This window comes from Melospiza georgiana, chromosome 20 (assembly GCF_028018845.1).
Source record: "Melospiza georgiana isolate bMelGeo1 chromosome 20, bMelGeo1.pri, whole genome shotgun sequence".
Classification (NCBI taxonomy): Eukaryota; Metazoa; Chordata; class Aves; order Passeriformes; family Passerellidae; genus Melospiza; species Melospiza georgiana.
The window spans coordinates 3,879,685-3,893,484 of NC_080449.1; the positions used below are offsets into that span (position 1 = coordinate 3,879,685).

The 13,800-nt window shown below is 49.9% G+C and overlaps 1 protein-coding gene across 8 annotated transcripts in view; it reads left to right on the top strand.

Moving 5' to 3' along the window:
- The window catches only part of CACNA1B (calcium voltage-gated channel subunit alpha1 B), a 324,524-nt gene that overhangs the window by 232,734 nt on the left and 77,990 nt on the right, over positions 1–13,800 (top strand). For all 8 annotated transcript variants that reach the window (XR_009115431.1, XR_009115432.1, XM_058038142.1 and 5 more), the window contains 4 exons: positions 3,969–4,793; positions 7,019–7,245; positions 8,932–9,052; positions 13,031–13,160. Coding sequence is in view for 6 of the 8 variants with exons in the window: in XM_058038142.1 (XP_057894125.1) it covers positions 3,969–4,793; positions 7,019–7,245; positions 8,932–9,052; positions 13,031–13,160 (1,303 nt within the window). In the remaining 2 variants the exon portion in view is untranslated. The remainder of the gene's footprint in view (positions 1–3,968; positions 4,794–7,018; positions 7,246–8,931; positions 9,053–13,030; positions 13,161–13,800) is intronic.

Here is a 13,800-nt window from a genome sequence, read left to right on the forward strand (position 1 = left end):
CTGCGTTTTCCTGATTGGGTTTTTACCACACTTTGTAAATATCCTGATTTGCCTTTTTAAAAATGTTTTTTGAGTGTTTTCCTTGTGGAAAGAGGAATGGCTGTGCAGGCATTGCCTCTGCAGCTCCTGCTCTGGAGCTGTTGGTGCCCAGAGCCAGCGGGTGGCTTTGTGCTGGGGGGTTTGGCACTCGCCTCCGTGGCTTGTGTCAGTGTTAAGGATGCAGCTCATTTCCAGGTGCTGGGAAATTCCAGCTTGGAATGTCAGTGCCTGATTTACCCAGGGATCTGAGCTGGGTTGATGTGTGCACTGCCTGCTTCCTGCAGGTTCTCAGGAGGGCACTTCCCTGGCAGCACCTCTCACTTAGCCCTGACTGATGGGCAGTGGGAACAGCTCAGAGATCATTTAAAAGCTGATTTATGTCCTTGGTGGAACTGAAACACAAGTGCAAAAACCCCTCCTGCAGTGGCACAGCTCATGTCAGAGCTGGGCTGAGGATCAGCACTGAATCCCGACCTTCCTCCTCCTCACCTCCAGCCTGATGGAAGGGATTTTCTTTCCTTCTTGGCTGGTGCCTTGGTTTGAACAGACAGGTGTCTGCTAAGGAAGGCAGGAGCCTCTCTTGAAATGGAAAATGTAAATCCCTCCTTCTGAATTACTATGATTTTGAAATTAAGAGGCTCTCAGGCAAAGATACAGGAAGAGAATAACAGTTCTTTAATAGGAAAAACTAAAGATACAAATGCAATAGTAAAAAAAAAAAAAAAAAAAGAAAACAAACGACTGTCAGGGTCAGAGCAGGAGCTGCCCCCTGTGTGTCAGGGCGGTGTCCCAGCCCCATCCCACGGGGGCTCAGCCCTCCTGCAGCGCCAGCTGTGGCTCTGCTGCAGCAGGGATCCTGCACAAGGGGGGAGTTTTCCTCTGCAGCTCCAGGGCTGCTGCAGATGGGCCTGGGCTCCCTCTGGCCATGCAGGGCAGCAGAAAGCTGCTCCTCTGGCAATGCAGGGGGCAAAGGCTGCTGTGCTGTGCCAGGCTCAGATTGGATCCAGGCAGGAATGCTTGGCTCCTCCCCTGGGCGCAGCATCTCCTCATGGGATGCTGGGGTTGGATCAGCCCTGCAGGGACACTCAGTGGCCATGGACAGCAGAGATCTCCTGGAGGGAGGGTTGGCTGTGGGAGAGAGAAAGAAACAACTGCCCCATGGACAGCAGAGAGCTGCCCCAGCTCTGACAGGTGGGGACAGAACACACAGCCCCAACCACATCTTGCATTTCCAACAGCTGGGATGGGCTCAGCACAGGCAGCAGGCACAGGCTGTGTCCATGGGAGCTGCCTGAAGATTTTCTCACTGTTTTCCTTTGGGACACTGAGCTTTGTGTCCCAGCCCTGCTGGTTCCTGTCCCATGGCAGTGGAGCACAGGATGGAGCAGGGGGTGCTTGTGCTCCTCCCTCTGCTCTTGGGTTTTAGATAAACTGGAAGTTTCAGCACAAAGTCACTTGTCTAATGAATCATTAAGGCTGATTATCACCTCAGTGCTGCCCAAAGCACAGGACAGAGGCCGGTTCCACCCCAGGACTTTCACTATGGAGTGAGGAATATTCCCTAAGAACAGAGGTGTTTGTGGCAGCATTCAGAGAGCTCAACCAGGCACAGAAAATCCCTCAGCTTTCCTGAGTCTGGCTTTGAAGAGATTTGTAGCCCAGTTGGGTTTAGCAGAGCTAAAACCCCAGGATGCCCAGCACAGGCAGCTCCATCCCTGTGAGAGCTCTGCAGAGCTTTTGCTGTGGCTTCCCATGGGAAATCCTTGGACAGGGCAGCAGGGCTGGTCAGTCAGATGCTCTGCACATTCCTCATTCCTTCTCAAACCAAGGAAAGCTGCTGATGAGTGAGAATATTTTAATTTTTCATAATTTTGATCTAAAGAAAGTGGTGAGTGCCCACTGTAATGGGGCTATTCATCCTTGAAGGGAGCTCTGCCTCGGGAGGAGCCTGTCCCCCCTGAGTGTGGGATTTGGGATGAACAGGGCTCTAAGCCATTTGTCCAGGACCTTCTGGTATTATTTACATTTAGAACTGTGATTTTTATCACTTGTTTTCCTGCCATGGTGCAAATGGGGGACTCAGCTGCTGGACAACGAGTCCAGAACTTGGCAACAGGGCATAGATATTTAATTTTGGTGATCAGCTCTGATTTTGGGACTAAATGAGGTTTCTTCACATCTGCCTGGGTGCTCTCATGAGGGCTTTTAGTGAATTTTTTTCTCTTTAGCAACACCAGGCAGCAGCAACCTCAGTAAAGAAACAATTCCCCAGCAGAGCCCAGAGACACAAAACCGTTCTGACAGCTCCCACTGTGCCACATGAGCGTGGCTGGACGTCACCTCCCCGGGCTCTGTGCACGATGACAGGGCCAGACAGTCCCAATCAGCACCAGAACACGCAAAAGCTGCATTTTTCCACTGCCAGGGGAGCCCAAAAATGCGTAAGGAAGCAGTGTTTGCCTCCCATGGGGGCTCTGCTCCCTCCAGCTGCACAGCTCAGCCTGAAGTGTGGGGAATGGAGGTGTCAGAGCAGGCTGGGAGGAGGGAAATGCCTTCCCTGGTTTTGCTAGAAAAAGTTTCATTAAGGAGGTGCTGAGCCTCCATGAGGTTAAATCCAGAACTCACCCTGGCAGCCAGTGGAAAGCAGAGTTTGGCTTGAGGTTTTTAGGAGAAAAAGTTGTCCCTTCACAACCTTCAAACCCTGGTTGGGTTTGTGGTCACTTTGAATGTGGTGGTGAGAACCCAAATGCTGTGCTGAAAAAATCCAAGCATTCAGGCCATGCCAGAGGAGGTGTCCTGGCCACAAGAGGTGACAGAGATGAGCAGGTGTCTCCAGGTGGTCCCATCTCATCTTCATGTTGGGATACTGAGATGGGGAAGGGTCTGGAGGGGCCACACAAGGAGGGACTGAGGGCTCTGGGGTTGCTCAGCTGGAGCAGAGTGAGGGCAGAGCTCCCCGGGGCTGCAGCTCCTCCCGAGGGGCAGCTCTGATCTCTGCTCTGGGCCAGGGACAGGAGCCAGGGCACGGCTGGGGCTGGGCCAGGGCAGCTCAGGCTGGAGCTCAGGGCAAGGCTCTGCCCCCAGAGGGTGCTGGCACTGCCCAGGCTGCCCAGGGAATGGGCACGGCCCCGAGGCTGCCAGAGCTCCAGGAGCCTTTGGGCAGCGCTGCCAGGGGTGCCCAGGGTGGGGCTGCTGGAGGGGCTGGGCAGGGCAGGGGCTGGGCTGGGGGATCCCTTCAGTCCCTCCTGCTCAGGATCTTTCATGGATCTCTGTGTGACTCTCCCACTTTTCCTGGTGCACAGGACAGTTTTCCTTTCCTACTTGGACTTTTCCATTCTCCATTGATGTGTGGGCTGGCTGGTCCATGCTCACCTGGAAGGATGCTGTGGATTTAGAGCAGTTTTAAACCTGTTCCTGAGCCAGCAGGGCAGCACAGCTGGAAAACAAGCCCTGGGGCTGGCTGGAAGGGGAAGGGGCTGGTGCATCCTCAGGGACAGGTTTGATTTTCCCTGCTCCTCCTGCTGATCTAACTTCTCTTGCTCACCACTAATTTCCTCATCCAGATATTTCCAGGTGGGGAGAAAAGTGCTGCTAATTTTGGGAAGCTTTGCGGGCTGTTCCAAGGCTCTGGCTGGGGTGTGTGATTTTTGTGTGCTGACGTTTTAATCCTTCAGACTATTCCCGAGGCTTCCACATTTCTGAAACACAGAATAACTCCTTTCCAGAGGGCTGATCTCATAGTGTGTGGGCAAACTAACACGGATGATCCTGCTGGCTTTCCTGCTTATGTTCTCTCTCCATCCCTGTTACTCCTTTGGTTTGACCCTCTAATTCCCCACCTCAGCTGAAAATTCCCTTTTTTTTTAGTCGGCATTTAGGGAATTGGCGCGAAGTCGGGCGCTGACTTATCACCTTTCTCCCGCCCTTAGCAAGCAGCAGAATTCCTCCAAATCCAAGTCGGTTTGGGAGCAGAGGACGAGCCAGATCCGGATGCACAACTTCCGAGCCAGCTGCGAGGCGCTGTACAACGAGCTGGACCCCGAGGAGCGCGTCCGCTACGCCACCACCCTGCACATCCGTCCCGACATGAAAACCCACCTGGACCGGCCGCTGGTCGTGGAGCCCCGCAGCGAGGGCAGGAACAACCTCACCAAGCTGAGCCCCGTGGATGTCCAGGAGGTGGCGGAGCACCCCAAACCCACCTCCGCCGATGGGGCAGAAGCGCCGAGGAAGCACCACCGGCATCGGGAGAAGGAGAAGCTGGGAGAGCAGGAGAAGGGAGATGTCACCAAGGAGGAGAGCGGCGAAGCCGGGGCTGGCACCAAGGAGGAGCGGCACCGGCAGCACCGGAGCCGCAGCAAGGAGGTGGAAGGGGGCAGCAAGGAAGGGAAGAGCGACCGTACCAGGGGGCAGGAAGGGGGCAAGAGGCACCACCGGCGGGGCTCGGTGGACGAAGGGGGCGAGAAGGAGCACCGCAGGCACCGCAGCCACCGGCACTCCTCCGACCGGCCCAGCAAGGAGGGCAACGGCACCGCCAACGGCGCCCGCGGCGAGCGGCGCTCCCGGCACCGCGGAGGGTCCCGCTCCGGGAACAGGGATGGAGAGCCCGGCGCCAAGGGCGACAGCGGAGAGGAGCCCCACCGGCGGCACCGGCTCAGGAACAGGGCCCTGTCCACCTATGAGTCCGTGGAGAAGGACGGCGGGGAGAAGGAGGGGGAGGCTGGCGAGAAGGAGCACCGCAATCACCAGCCCAAGTGAGTGGGTGCTGCCAGGCCCCGCCTGGGTCGGTTCAGGGGTCACAAAGCCCCAGATGTGTTCTAGGAAATCCCTTCTGGCCTCCCCGTGGCATTCCCTGCTGTCCCTCTGCCCACATCAGCTACCACCACAACCTGCAGTGGGGGAGCATCAGGGGGTAGGACAATGGGGACAGACGGAGACGAGAGATCTCTGGAGCCAGGGCTGGAACTTGGGGTTCATTGCAAAGGGCCTGGGTGCAGGGCCCTGCTGGGAGCTGCCAGCCACAGCTCAGAGCAGGCTGAGAGAAGAGAGGGGGTGAGAGGGTGAGAGGGTAAGGGAGTAAGAGAGCGAAGTTCCCATTACAATACAATAAATCTTCTTCTGTGTTGAATATTCTGATTCTCACTAACCAATCTAGTCCAAGATACAAATCCCATATAAGCCTATAAGAATCATTACATTACCACACTGTGTTACATTTTAAACCCTAAAAACTCCTCTTTGGGCCCCTTCTGCCAAGCTGTAGGGTCTGCTCTGACCCTTGGGCCTGTCTGCAGGCAGAGGGTGTTGTTCCATCAAAAGGGGATCACCTTCAGCTGGCCACACCATTGTTTTCCAGTTGTTCAGTAACTGAGGGATCTCAAAGCTTGCTTTCATTTCAATCTCACTTATAGTTTTTATATTCTCAAAATCTTTTTCCAGGCAATCATATTTATCAGGCTTTCCTGTTTCATCTTTCCCAACACTGCAGTTCTGTTTTGCCTCAGTCAGCAGTGACAGAGGCTCCCAAAGACGATTTTGGTTCATAAAACAGCTCAGGTTTAAGGCAGAAAATATTCTTGCTGTAAACACCAACAGACCCTGTAGGACACCAAGTGGAGCAGAGAATTTCCCAGCTTCTGAAGGGAAATTTCCTTCCTTCTGAAGGAAGCTCCTGAGGGACATCTATTTAAATTTCAGCCAGCCTTGCTTACAGCCCTTTGATTTTCATTTTTAATGGGGAGCCTTCAGCTGCACCACCAGTTGTTCCAGCACATGGCCTCTTCCATTAAGAGCAACGATGGCCCCTATTTGCTTTAATTCTTATGTAAGTCAAGTGAGAAAAGCAGCCCTGGTGAAGCATTTGGAGTAGTTAATAAAGAAGGATAGATTGCCTTTTCAGCTTTATTAGTCTGATGGAAAAGAAATTGCACTGGGATTCTTTAGAATAGAGTTCATGTCACCGTGGAGAGCCGTGAGTGGCACTGAGATAATAATTTTCCTGTCTAAATTATCTTCCTTTCAGCTGAATTTCCAAACATTCTGCCTGCTGTTCAGCGTGCTCATGTGCACGGGCTCACTTCCCTCCTCACTGGAGCAGAGCTGCTGCAGAGGAGAGCAGGAGCCATTTAGCTGCTGATTGCCACGTTCCAGAATGGTTCCAAAACCATTCCAAAAACGGGAAAAGAGAATCAGCACAATTAAATAAGGCCTGGGGAGAGTGTTAGGGAGCAGTGTGTGAGGATTCATCCAGCAGCTGCTCTGGGGAGTGGCTCCTGGCACTGCTACATGGTCCTGGCTTGGGAGCATCATTAAAGTGACCCTAGGGATGTCCAGTGCCACAGTCCCCTCCTAATGTCGGGATTGGGGTTTGGCCTGGGATGTCTTGGAGAGAAAGATCCCAAATTTTGCTGTCAGAGGTTGTCCTGTATCAATGCAGGGAGCCCCCAGCCAGGGAATAATGTGCTCTGGCTCCATGATTCAGAAGGCTGAATAATTGCTTTATTAAGCTATATTATATTACGTACTAAAGTAATACTATACTATACTATGCTATGCTACAGTATATACTATACTATACTATACAGATACTACAAAGATACTAAAGAAATACCCATAACTGTCTGCAGAGACAGCCAGGACACAGTTTTGACCCAACTGGCCAAGGAATCAAAGCAACCCTCACTGGTTTCCAATTAACAAATCACTTTGGGTAAACAATCTCCATGACACATTCCACATGTGCCAAACAACAAGCGCAGCAAATAGAGATGAGAATTGTTTGCTCTTCTTCTCTGAGGTTCTCACTGCCTTCCCCAGGAAAAATCGTGGGCGAGAGAATTATGTCTCTCTCTGCTCAGAGAATGTGAGCACCACAGTCCTGCAAGGGATTTCCATGGAGGAAACAAACCCAGCACGAGGTGCAGCATCAGGGATCTGAACCTCTCCCGGGCCATGCTGAACAAATCCTGCTTTTTCCTAGGGAGAACCAGTGTGAGCTGGAGGCCAGTGGCAGTGGCAGTGGGCCTGGCAGTGTCCCTGTGCACACCCTGCCCAGCACTTACCTGCAGAAGGTGCCTGAGCAGCCGGAGGACGCCGACAACCAGAAGAACGTGACCAGGATGATTCAGCCCCCCCTGGACAAAACCACCACTGTGAACATCCCTGTCACCATCACTGCCCCTCCAGGGGAAACCACTGTCATCCCAAGTGAGTGCCTCTGTCCCCTGCTTTTCCTGCTGTGGAATTGCCAGGAAATCCAAATCTCCAAGAAGTGAGGGGGGGCTTTCCTGGGATCTGCCATCCTTGAGAGAGGCAGCCAGGGAGCTTTGTGATGGAGGAGCTGTAATTGCCACATGGACTGCAGGAACTCAGAAAGGGTTCCTGGTGGCTCTGGAAAACACCTGAGACTCCCTGGAGATGGCTCAGCCAGGCCACACCCTGTGTGTAAGGGAGAGGTGAGGGAGCAGGGAGAGCAAAATCCATGTGTGACCCTGCTGCTGGGGATCCTGTGACATTCCAGAGCCTTTTACAATCCTCTTGGAGCAGATCCACCCTCCCTGTCCTTCTCCAGAGCTCTCTGCCTTGGGTCTATCAGCACAGATTTACAGATGGTTCCAAGATGATCCTTGTGCCCAGCCAGCACCAGGCTGTTCCCACCACCTTGGTGCTGATCCCCGGCAGGGTGGGAACAGCCTGGAGAAGTCAGGAGAATCCCAGAGGGAAATCCAAGAGGTCCACATTAAACCTCAGGCTGTCAGGACTCTGCTTTCCAAGATCTGGCAGGGCCCCTGTGGTTTTTCACTCTGTTGTCAGCTGCAAAATTTATCTTTTTTTTTTTTTTTTATTAGTATTCCTTCTTCTTTCTCCTTTTTCCCCCCTCTTCAATGGTTATTTTCCTATATTGCAGTGCTGAGTTCCTGTCAATCACAATTTATCAGCCTCTCCATTTCTTGGCCATTTCCTCTGGATCTGACTGGAGATCCAATAAGGAGTTTATTGAACATGTCACTCAAACACAAAGAAATGTCATTTTCTTGCAAAATAAAATAAAAAGTAATAACAGCCCTGCACTGAATGCATTCCAAAGGGTGGGATCGTTGGACTTTAGGTCCTGGGAATTAAGGGAAGAGCCTTTACACGTGTCTAAGAAGAGAATTTGCAGCATAGAATGTTACCCAGTTCATAGATGGGAAATTATCTTCAGTAAATTATCCCATAAACCCCCTGCAAGGGAAGTCAGGGTGAGAATTGCAGAATTTCTAACCTTTGGGAAGGAGGTTGGGAACAATCTCAGAGAAGGAGATCCCAAAACCTGCTGCAGGATGGAGCTGCTCACCTTTGCCTGTGGGGAACTCTGACCAAACCAAGGTGCACGATGCAGGCACAGCTCTGGAGAGTCCAAGAAGTCCTTTCCATGTTTCTTTTCCTATTTCTGGGAAGTTCAGAAATCTCAGCCTTCAGATTATTAAACCTCTTCCATGAATCTGCTCTTTCATGTGTTCCAAAGCCAGTTGTGCTCCTGCTCCACGGGAAAAAACCGAATTACGAGGCTGGTCAGACTTCCTTTTGATTTTATTTCAAAGATCCCGAGCTGATCCCTCTCCCTAAGAATTTGTGCTCTTTGGGATAGGTTTTCCAGCCCCAGTTTGGCAGCTCTGGGCTAAATCAGCTCATGGTTTCATTTCCTGGCTGTTCTGCTCGGTGCTCAGCAGCAGCGTGGGGCAGGGAGTGATAACGATCCGATGATTGTTCATCCCATTTAATCAGCACTTCCCAAGGCTGTTTGCTCTCCCAGCTGCACTGCTGCCATTTCCAGCTGTTCCAGGCAGCAGGAAGCCTGCTAATCCATTTTTAACCCTCTCCTTTGTGTTCTCCCTCAATTCCCATTTCCAGTGAACAACGTGGAGTTTGAAAGCAAAACGGAGGAGAAGAAAGACGTCGATGACCTGACCAAAAATGGGCCTAAACCAATCCTGCCTTACAGCTCCATGTTCATCCTCAGCCCCACAAACCCGTAAGTTCCTTCAACACCAATCACGGGCTCCAGGTGCTTCAGAGCAATAACATGAGTGGGATTTTCATCTCTGAAAACACACTGGGGCATTAAATAAAAGCCTATTTCTGTGGGTCAGATGCTGTTGTTCTGTTAGTTTTCCTGGGGGGATAAATTATCAGGACAGGGAAAATAAAATGCTTTGGGCAGACTCTGTTGGTTTAGAACCCAAAAAGTGAGACACAGGTACTGTTGGGAAAAGATTTTATCAGGAACAACAGGTTGAGGAATATTCCCTCACTGTTGGGAAAAGATTTTATCAGGAACAACGGGTTGGGGAATATTCCTTCACTGTTGGGAAAAGATTTTATCAGGATTAGCAGGTTGAAGAATATTCCCTTACTGTTGGGGAAAGATTTTATCAGGAGTAACAGGTTGAGGAATATTTGGATACCAGCAGATTCCTGAGCTGGAATTCCTGTTCTTTCCATAAAGTGGTTTGCATCACTGCAAACTTTGAACTTCTGAGAAAACCCGGATATTTTTTATTTGTCAAGGCTGAGAGTGGGATCTGCTGGGGTTGGAGCATTTCTTCCCCTTCAGGCAGTGCTGCCTCCTGGGGAGCTTTGGACTCCAAGCTGGGAATTCTGAATCTGTTCCTCTGCAGGGCTGTGGGGTTGGAATTATTGTGGCATGAAGGGTGTGAGTCAGTTTGAGCATTTTAAGGGAGGGGTTTTGGGACTTGTGGAGATCCCCTCAGAGCAGAGGTTTCTCTCTGGCTCAGGTAAACTTGTACTTGGAATTTCTCTCTGTCCAGATACCAAAGGGGAGCTCAGACCCTTCTTTGGCAGCTGGATTGAAGAGAAGGATGAGTTCTCCTCCTGCTGCTGAGGGCTGTGACATCCTGCGCAGTCCTGGAACAAAACAGGCTCTGAGTTCTCAGATTTGACATCCAAAAAGCCCCTGTGGTACCCCTGGACCGGCTGAACAGCACATCCCAGAATCCCAGAATCTCCTGACTGAGCTGGCAGGGACCCACCGGGATCATTGGTCTGGCTCCTGGCCCTGCACAGACACCCCAACAATCCCACCCTGGCCATCCCAGATTGTCCAAATGCTCCTGGAGCTCTGGCAGCCCTGGGACCATCACCTGGGGAGCCAGATTAGGATTAAGGAGTTTGGCCTGTCTGGATAGATAAGGAAACATAGGGGGATACAATATGAAGGTGGTAGAGAATGTAATCTTATCCCAAAGAGTTGCAGCTGAACCAATTACTAAAAATTAGGAGCAGGCCTAATGTTAACAGGCCCCACCTCTAGAAAATAAGAACAGTGGTATAAAAGAGTGGATTGGTGGGATCAGGAGTCAGATTGCTGCTGCAAGGACCAAGAACAGTCAGTGCTTAGAGGAACTGCTAACAGAAAACATTGAGGAGGTATGAGACTCTGGCAGTATGGAATCCTTGCACTATAATGATAATAGAACTCTTGATATATAAGACAGCAAGGAAATGGTATTTCCCTAATATTTGGTCTTCTTGCTGTGAAGTGACCACCAAAAATGAGCTGGGAAAGATGTGCCAAGGCAGCAGGGCTGGGTGGGAAGTGAGAGGTGATGAGCCCGGGGCTCTGAGCTGAGGGCTGGACAGGCACAGAAGCAGCAAAATTTCCTTCTTTCCTGTGGCTGCTTCTTTTCTCTCCCCTCATCCCAGCTAGAACCTTGTGAGCCTCAGGATCTGGGGGTTCTTTCAGTTTCTTTGTTGTTTCAGCTTCCTTCATCTTTCACTTCCCCCCAGGAATAAAAAGAAAAAAAGAGAATTGGAAAAACAAAGTTCACTAGCAGAAAAAATGTGTTACAAGCAATCCAAGGGGGAATACCAAGCCAAAGCTCAAACTCCAGGAATGTCAGCAGCTTGTTTGTCCTCTGGGCAAGGTGCAGAGCCAGCTGCATCCCCCAGGGGTTCTGGCTGCTGGGAACAGAGCTGAGAGCTCTTTCTGGGGTCAGAAGCTTTTCCCCACTCCAGTGCTGCCACCTCCCTTCCAAGCCCTGCTGGGATCCATGACCCAGGTGCTGCCAGAGGGGAAAACAGCTCAGGGAAGCAGAAATAAATTCCTTTTTTCCCCAAGTGGCACCACCCTCTTAGAGCACACAGGGCTGTGAAGTGATTTCTCAAGCCCCACTGGCAGTTCACAAATGCTCCCACATCTCACTGCTGGTTATGAACGGTGAGGGGCTAAAAATAGGGGCTTGTTACTGCTTTGATGAATTGAGTTTGATGCAGGAATTAGGGCTCCAAATGGTATTGGAAATGTTGCCTTTCACTTCTGTGGCTTCTCAGGGCATGGAGATGATCATCTTCTCCTGGCAGATTGAAAACCACAGTTAAGGGGTCCACAAAAGCACTTTTCTCCAGGTTATTTTCTATCACATTTGCTTCCCTGGTATTTGGAGCTCTTTTCCACTCTGAATCCATTAGCAAGCCAAAGAAAAGGAGTATGTAAGTAGATGTGAAAAATAGACTTTAATTCTCACTGCTCAGATATTTGCTTAGAGAAAATGGGATAGAGGAGCTGAAATACATTCTCAGATAACAAAGTTGTTGGCAAGTTAAATCTATAATTTGATTCTCAGGCTAAGTCCTTTATTCAGCTGACAAATATGGTGCAAATGCAGAGCTCTGTGTGCAATTAAGGATTTGGGAATTGTGGTCAGAAGGAATTATTAGCTGCAATTTGTGAAGACTTTTGGATTGCTTAGAAATGGGAGCATTTACCATTTTCCTTGGACACAAATTGTGAATAAAAAGATTAGGTGGAAGTAATCAAATCTATTCCTGTAAAGTATTTGTGCTGTAAAGTGAGAGTTGGAGTAAAGTGCAAGCAGAGAGAAATTGGTGGGAGGAACACTCAGAGCCACAAAGGCAGATTCAGCTGAGAGTCTCAACATTTTAAAGGGATTAGTTGACACTAAAAGGATTTCAAACCTTGTTTTGAGCTCATGGGGCGTTAACCTGGCAGCTCAGAGGGAGAAGGACGGGGGAGTGCCATAAACATAATTTGCAGAATTGAGTGTGGATGCTTGAAAGCTCTCAGTGCTCTTTTGACAGATGGGTGGAGAGATAAATAGATAGAGAAATAACTAGATAGGGAGATAAATAGATCAAGAGATAAGGAGATGAATGGATGTTGCTGCCTTGCAGAGGGAGCAGAGATCAGTGCAAAGATGTTGAACTCCCTTATTTATCTCTCACCACAGATCTGATGCAAACTGGAATTTCTAGCCTGTTTTTTAATTTCCTTCCCATTGTTAGGAAAATTAATCCACAAACACCAGAGCTTTATGTCCAAAAAGGAGACAGAGGAGTCTTTTCTGGCTTTATTTGAATAAAGCAAGAGGCCATGGGACATTCCCCTGGGATCTCTCAAATTTTCGGAGGTTGCAGCCTCCTTTTTATCCCAATTTCCAGCCACATTTCCCTTCTCTCTTTCCCCACTGGCTGAGGTACTTGAGAGGTACAGACTTCCCAATACACCTGATACCAAAGATTTCCCTCTAATGTACAACTCTCACTTTTAATTTTTAATTCTTATGGAATTTAGGGGTTTTTCCCCATTGAATGAGCTACTTGAGAGGTACAGACTTCCAGAACACCTGATCCCAAAGATTTCCCTCTAATGTATAACCCTCCCTTTTAATTTTTAAATATTACTGAATTTAGGGGGTTTTCCCCATTCCTTCTCTCATCTTTCAATGTCTAATTTCATTTATCAGCAAATCCAAAGTTTATTTGTAAAACCAAATATCTTTTTCCATTCACCAATCAGCGGAATCCTTCCCAGCGCTATTTTATCTCCCAGCAGACCCACAGCTTGTTTGTAGACACAAATCCAGCTCCTCCTCTGCCCGTGATCACAGCAGGAGTCCCAGAGGTGCTGCCCCTGCTGGGTTTGTGGCATTGTCCCCTCTCTGAGACCCGTGGTGTGCTCCTGTCCCCGCAGGATCCGCCGCCTGTTCCACTACATCGTCAACCTGCGCTACTTCGAGATGGTGATCCTGATCGTCATCGCCCTCAGCAGCATCGCCCTGGCTGCAGAGGACCCTGTGCAGGCCGAGTCTCCCAGGAACGACGTGAGTGCCACCCAAAATTCACAGAATTCAGGTGCTTTTCTCCTCCCAAATTTCCCGGAATCCAGGTGCTTCCCTCTTCCTGAAGTGCCCAGAATCCAAGTGCTGTTCTCCTCCCAGAATGCCCAGAATCCCAAGTGCTTTTCTCCTCCCAGAATGCCTAGAATTCAGGTGCTTTTTCTCCTCCCAAAAAGCCCAGAACTCAGGTGCTTTTCTCCTCTCAAAATGCCCAGAATTCAGGTGCTTTTCTCCTCCCAGAATTCAGGTGCTTTTCTCCTCTCAAAATGCCCAGAATTCAGGTGCTGTTCTTCTCCCAACATGCCCAGAATTCAGGTGCTTTTCTTTTCCCAAAATTCCCAGAATCCAGGTACCCTTCTCCTCCCAAAATTCACGGAATTCAGGTGGTTTTTCTATTCTCAAAATGCCCAGAATCCAGGTGCTTTTCTCATCCCAAAATTCCCAGAATGCAGGTGCTTTTCTCTGCCCAAAATGCTCAGAATCTAGGTGCTTTTCTCCTCCCAAAATGCCCGGAATTCAGGTGCTTTTCCTCCTCCCAAAATTCCCAGAATCCAGGTACCCTTCTCCTCCCAAAATTCACGGAATCCAGGTGCTTTTCTTCTCCCAAAATTCCCAGAATTCAGGT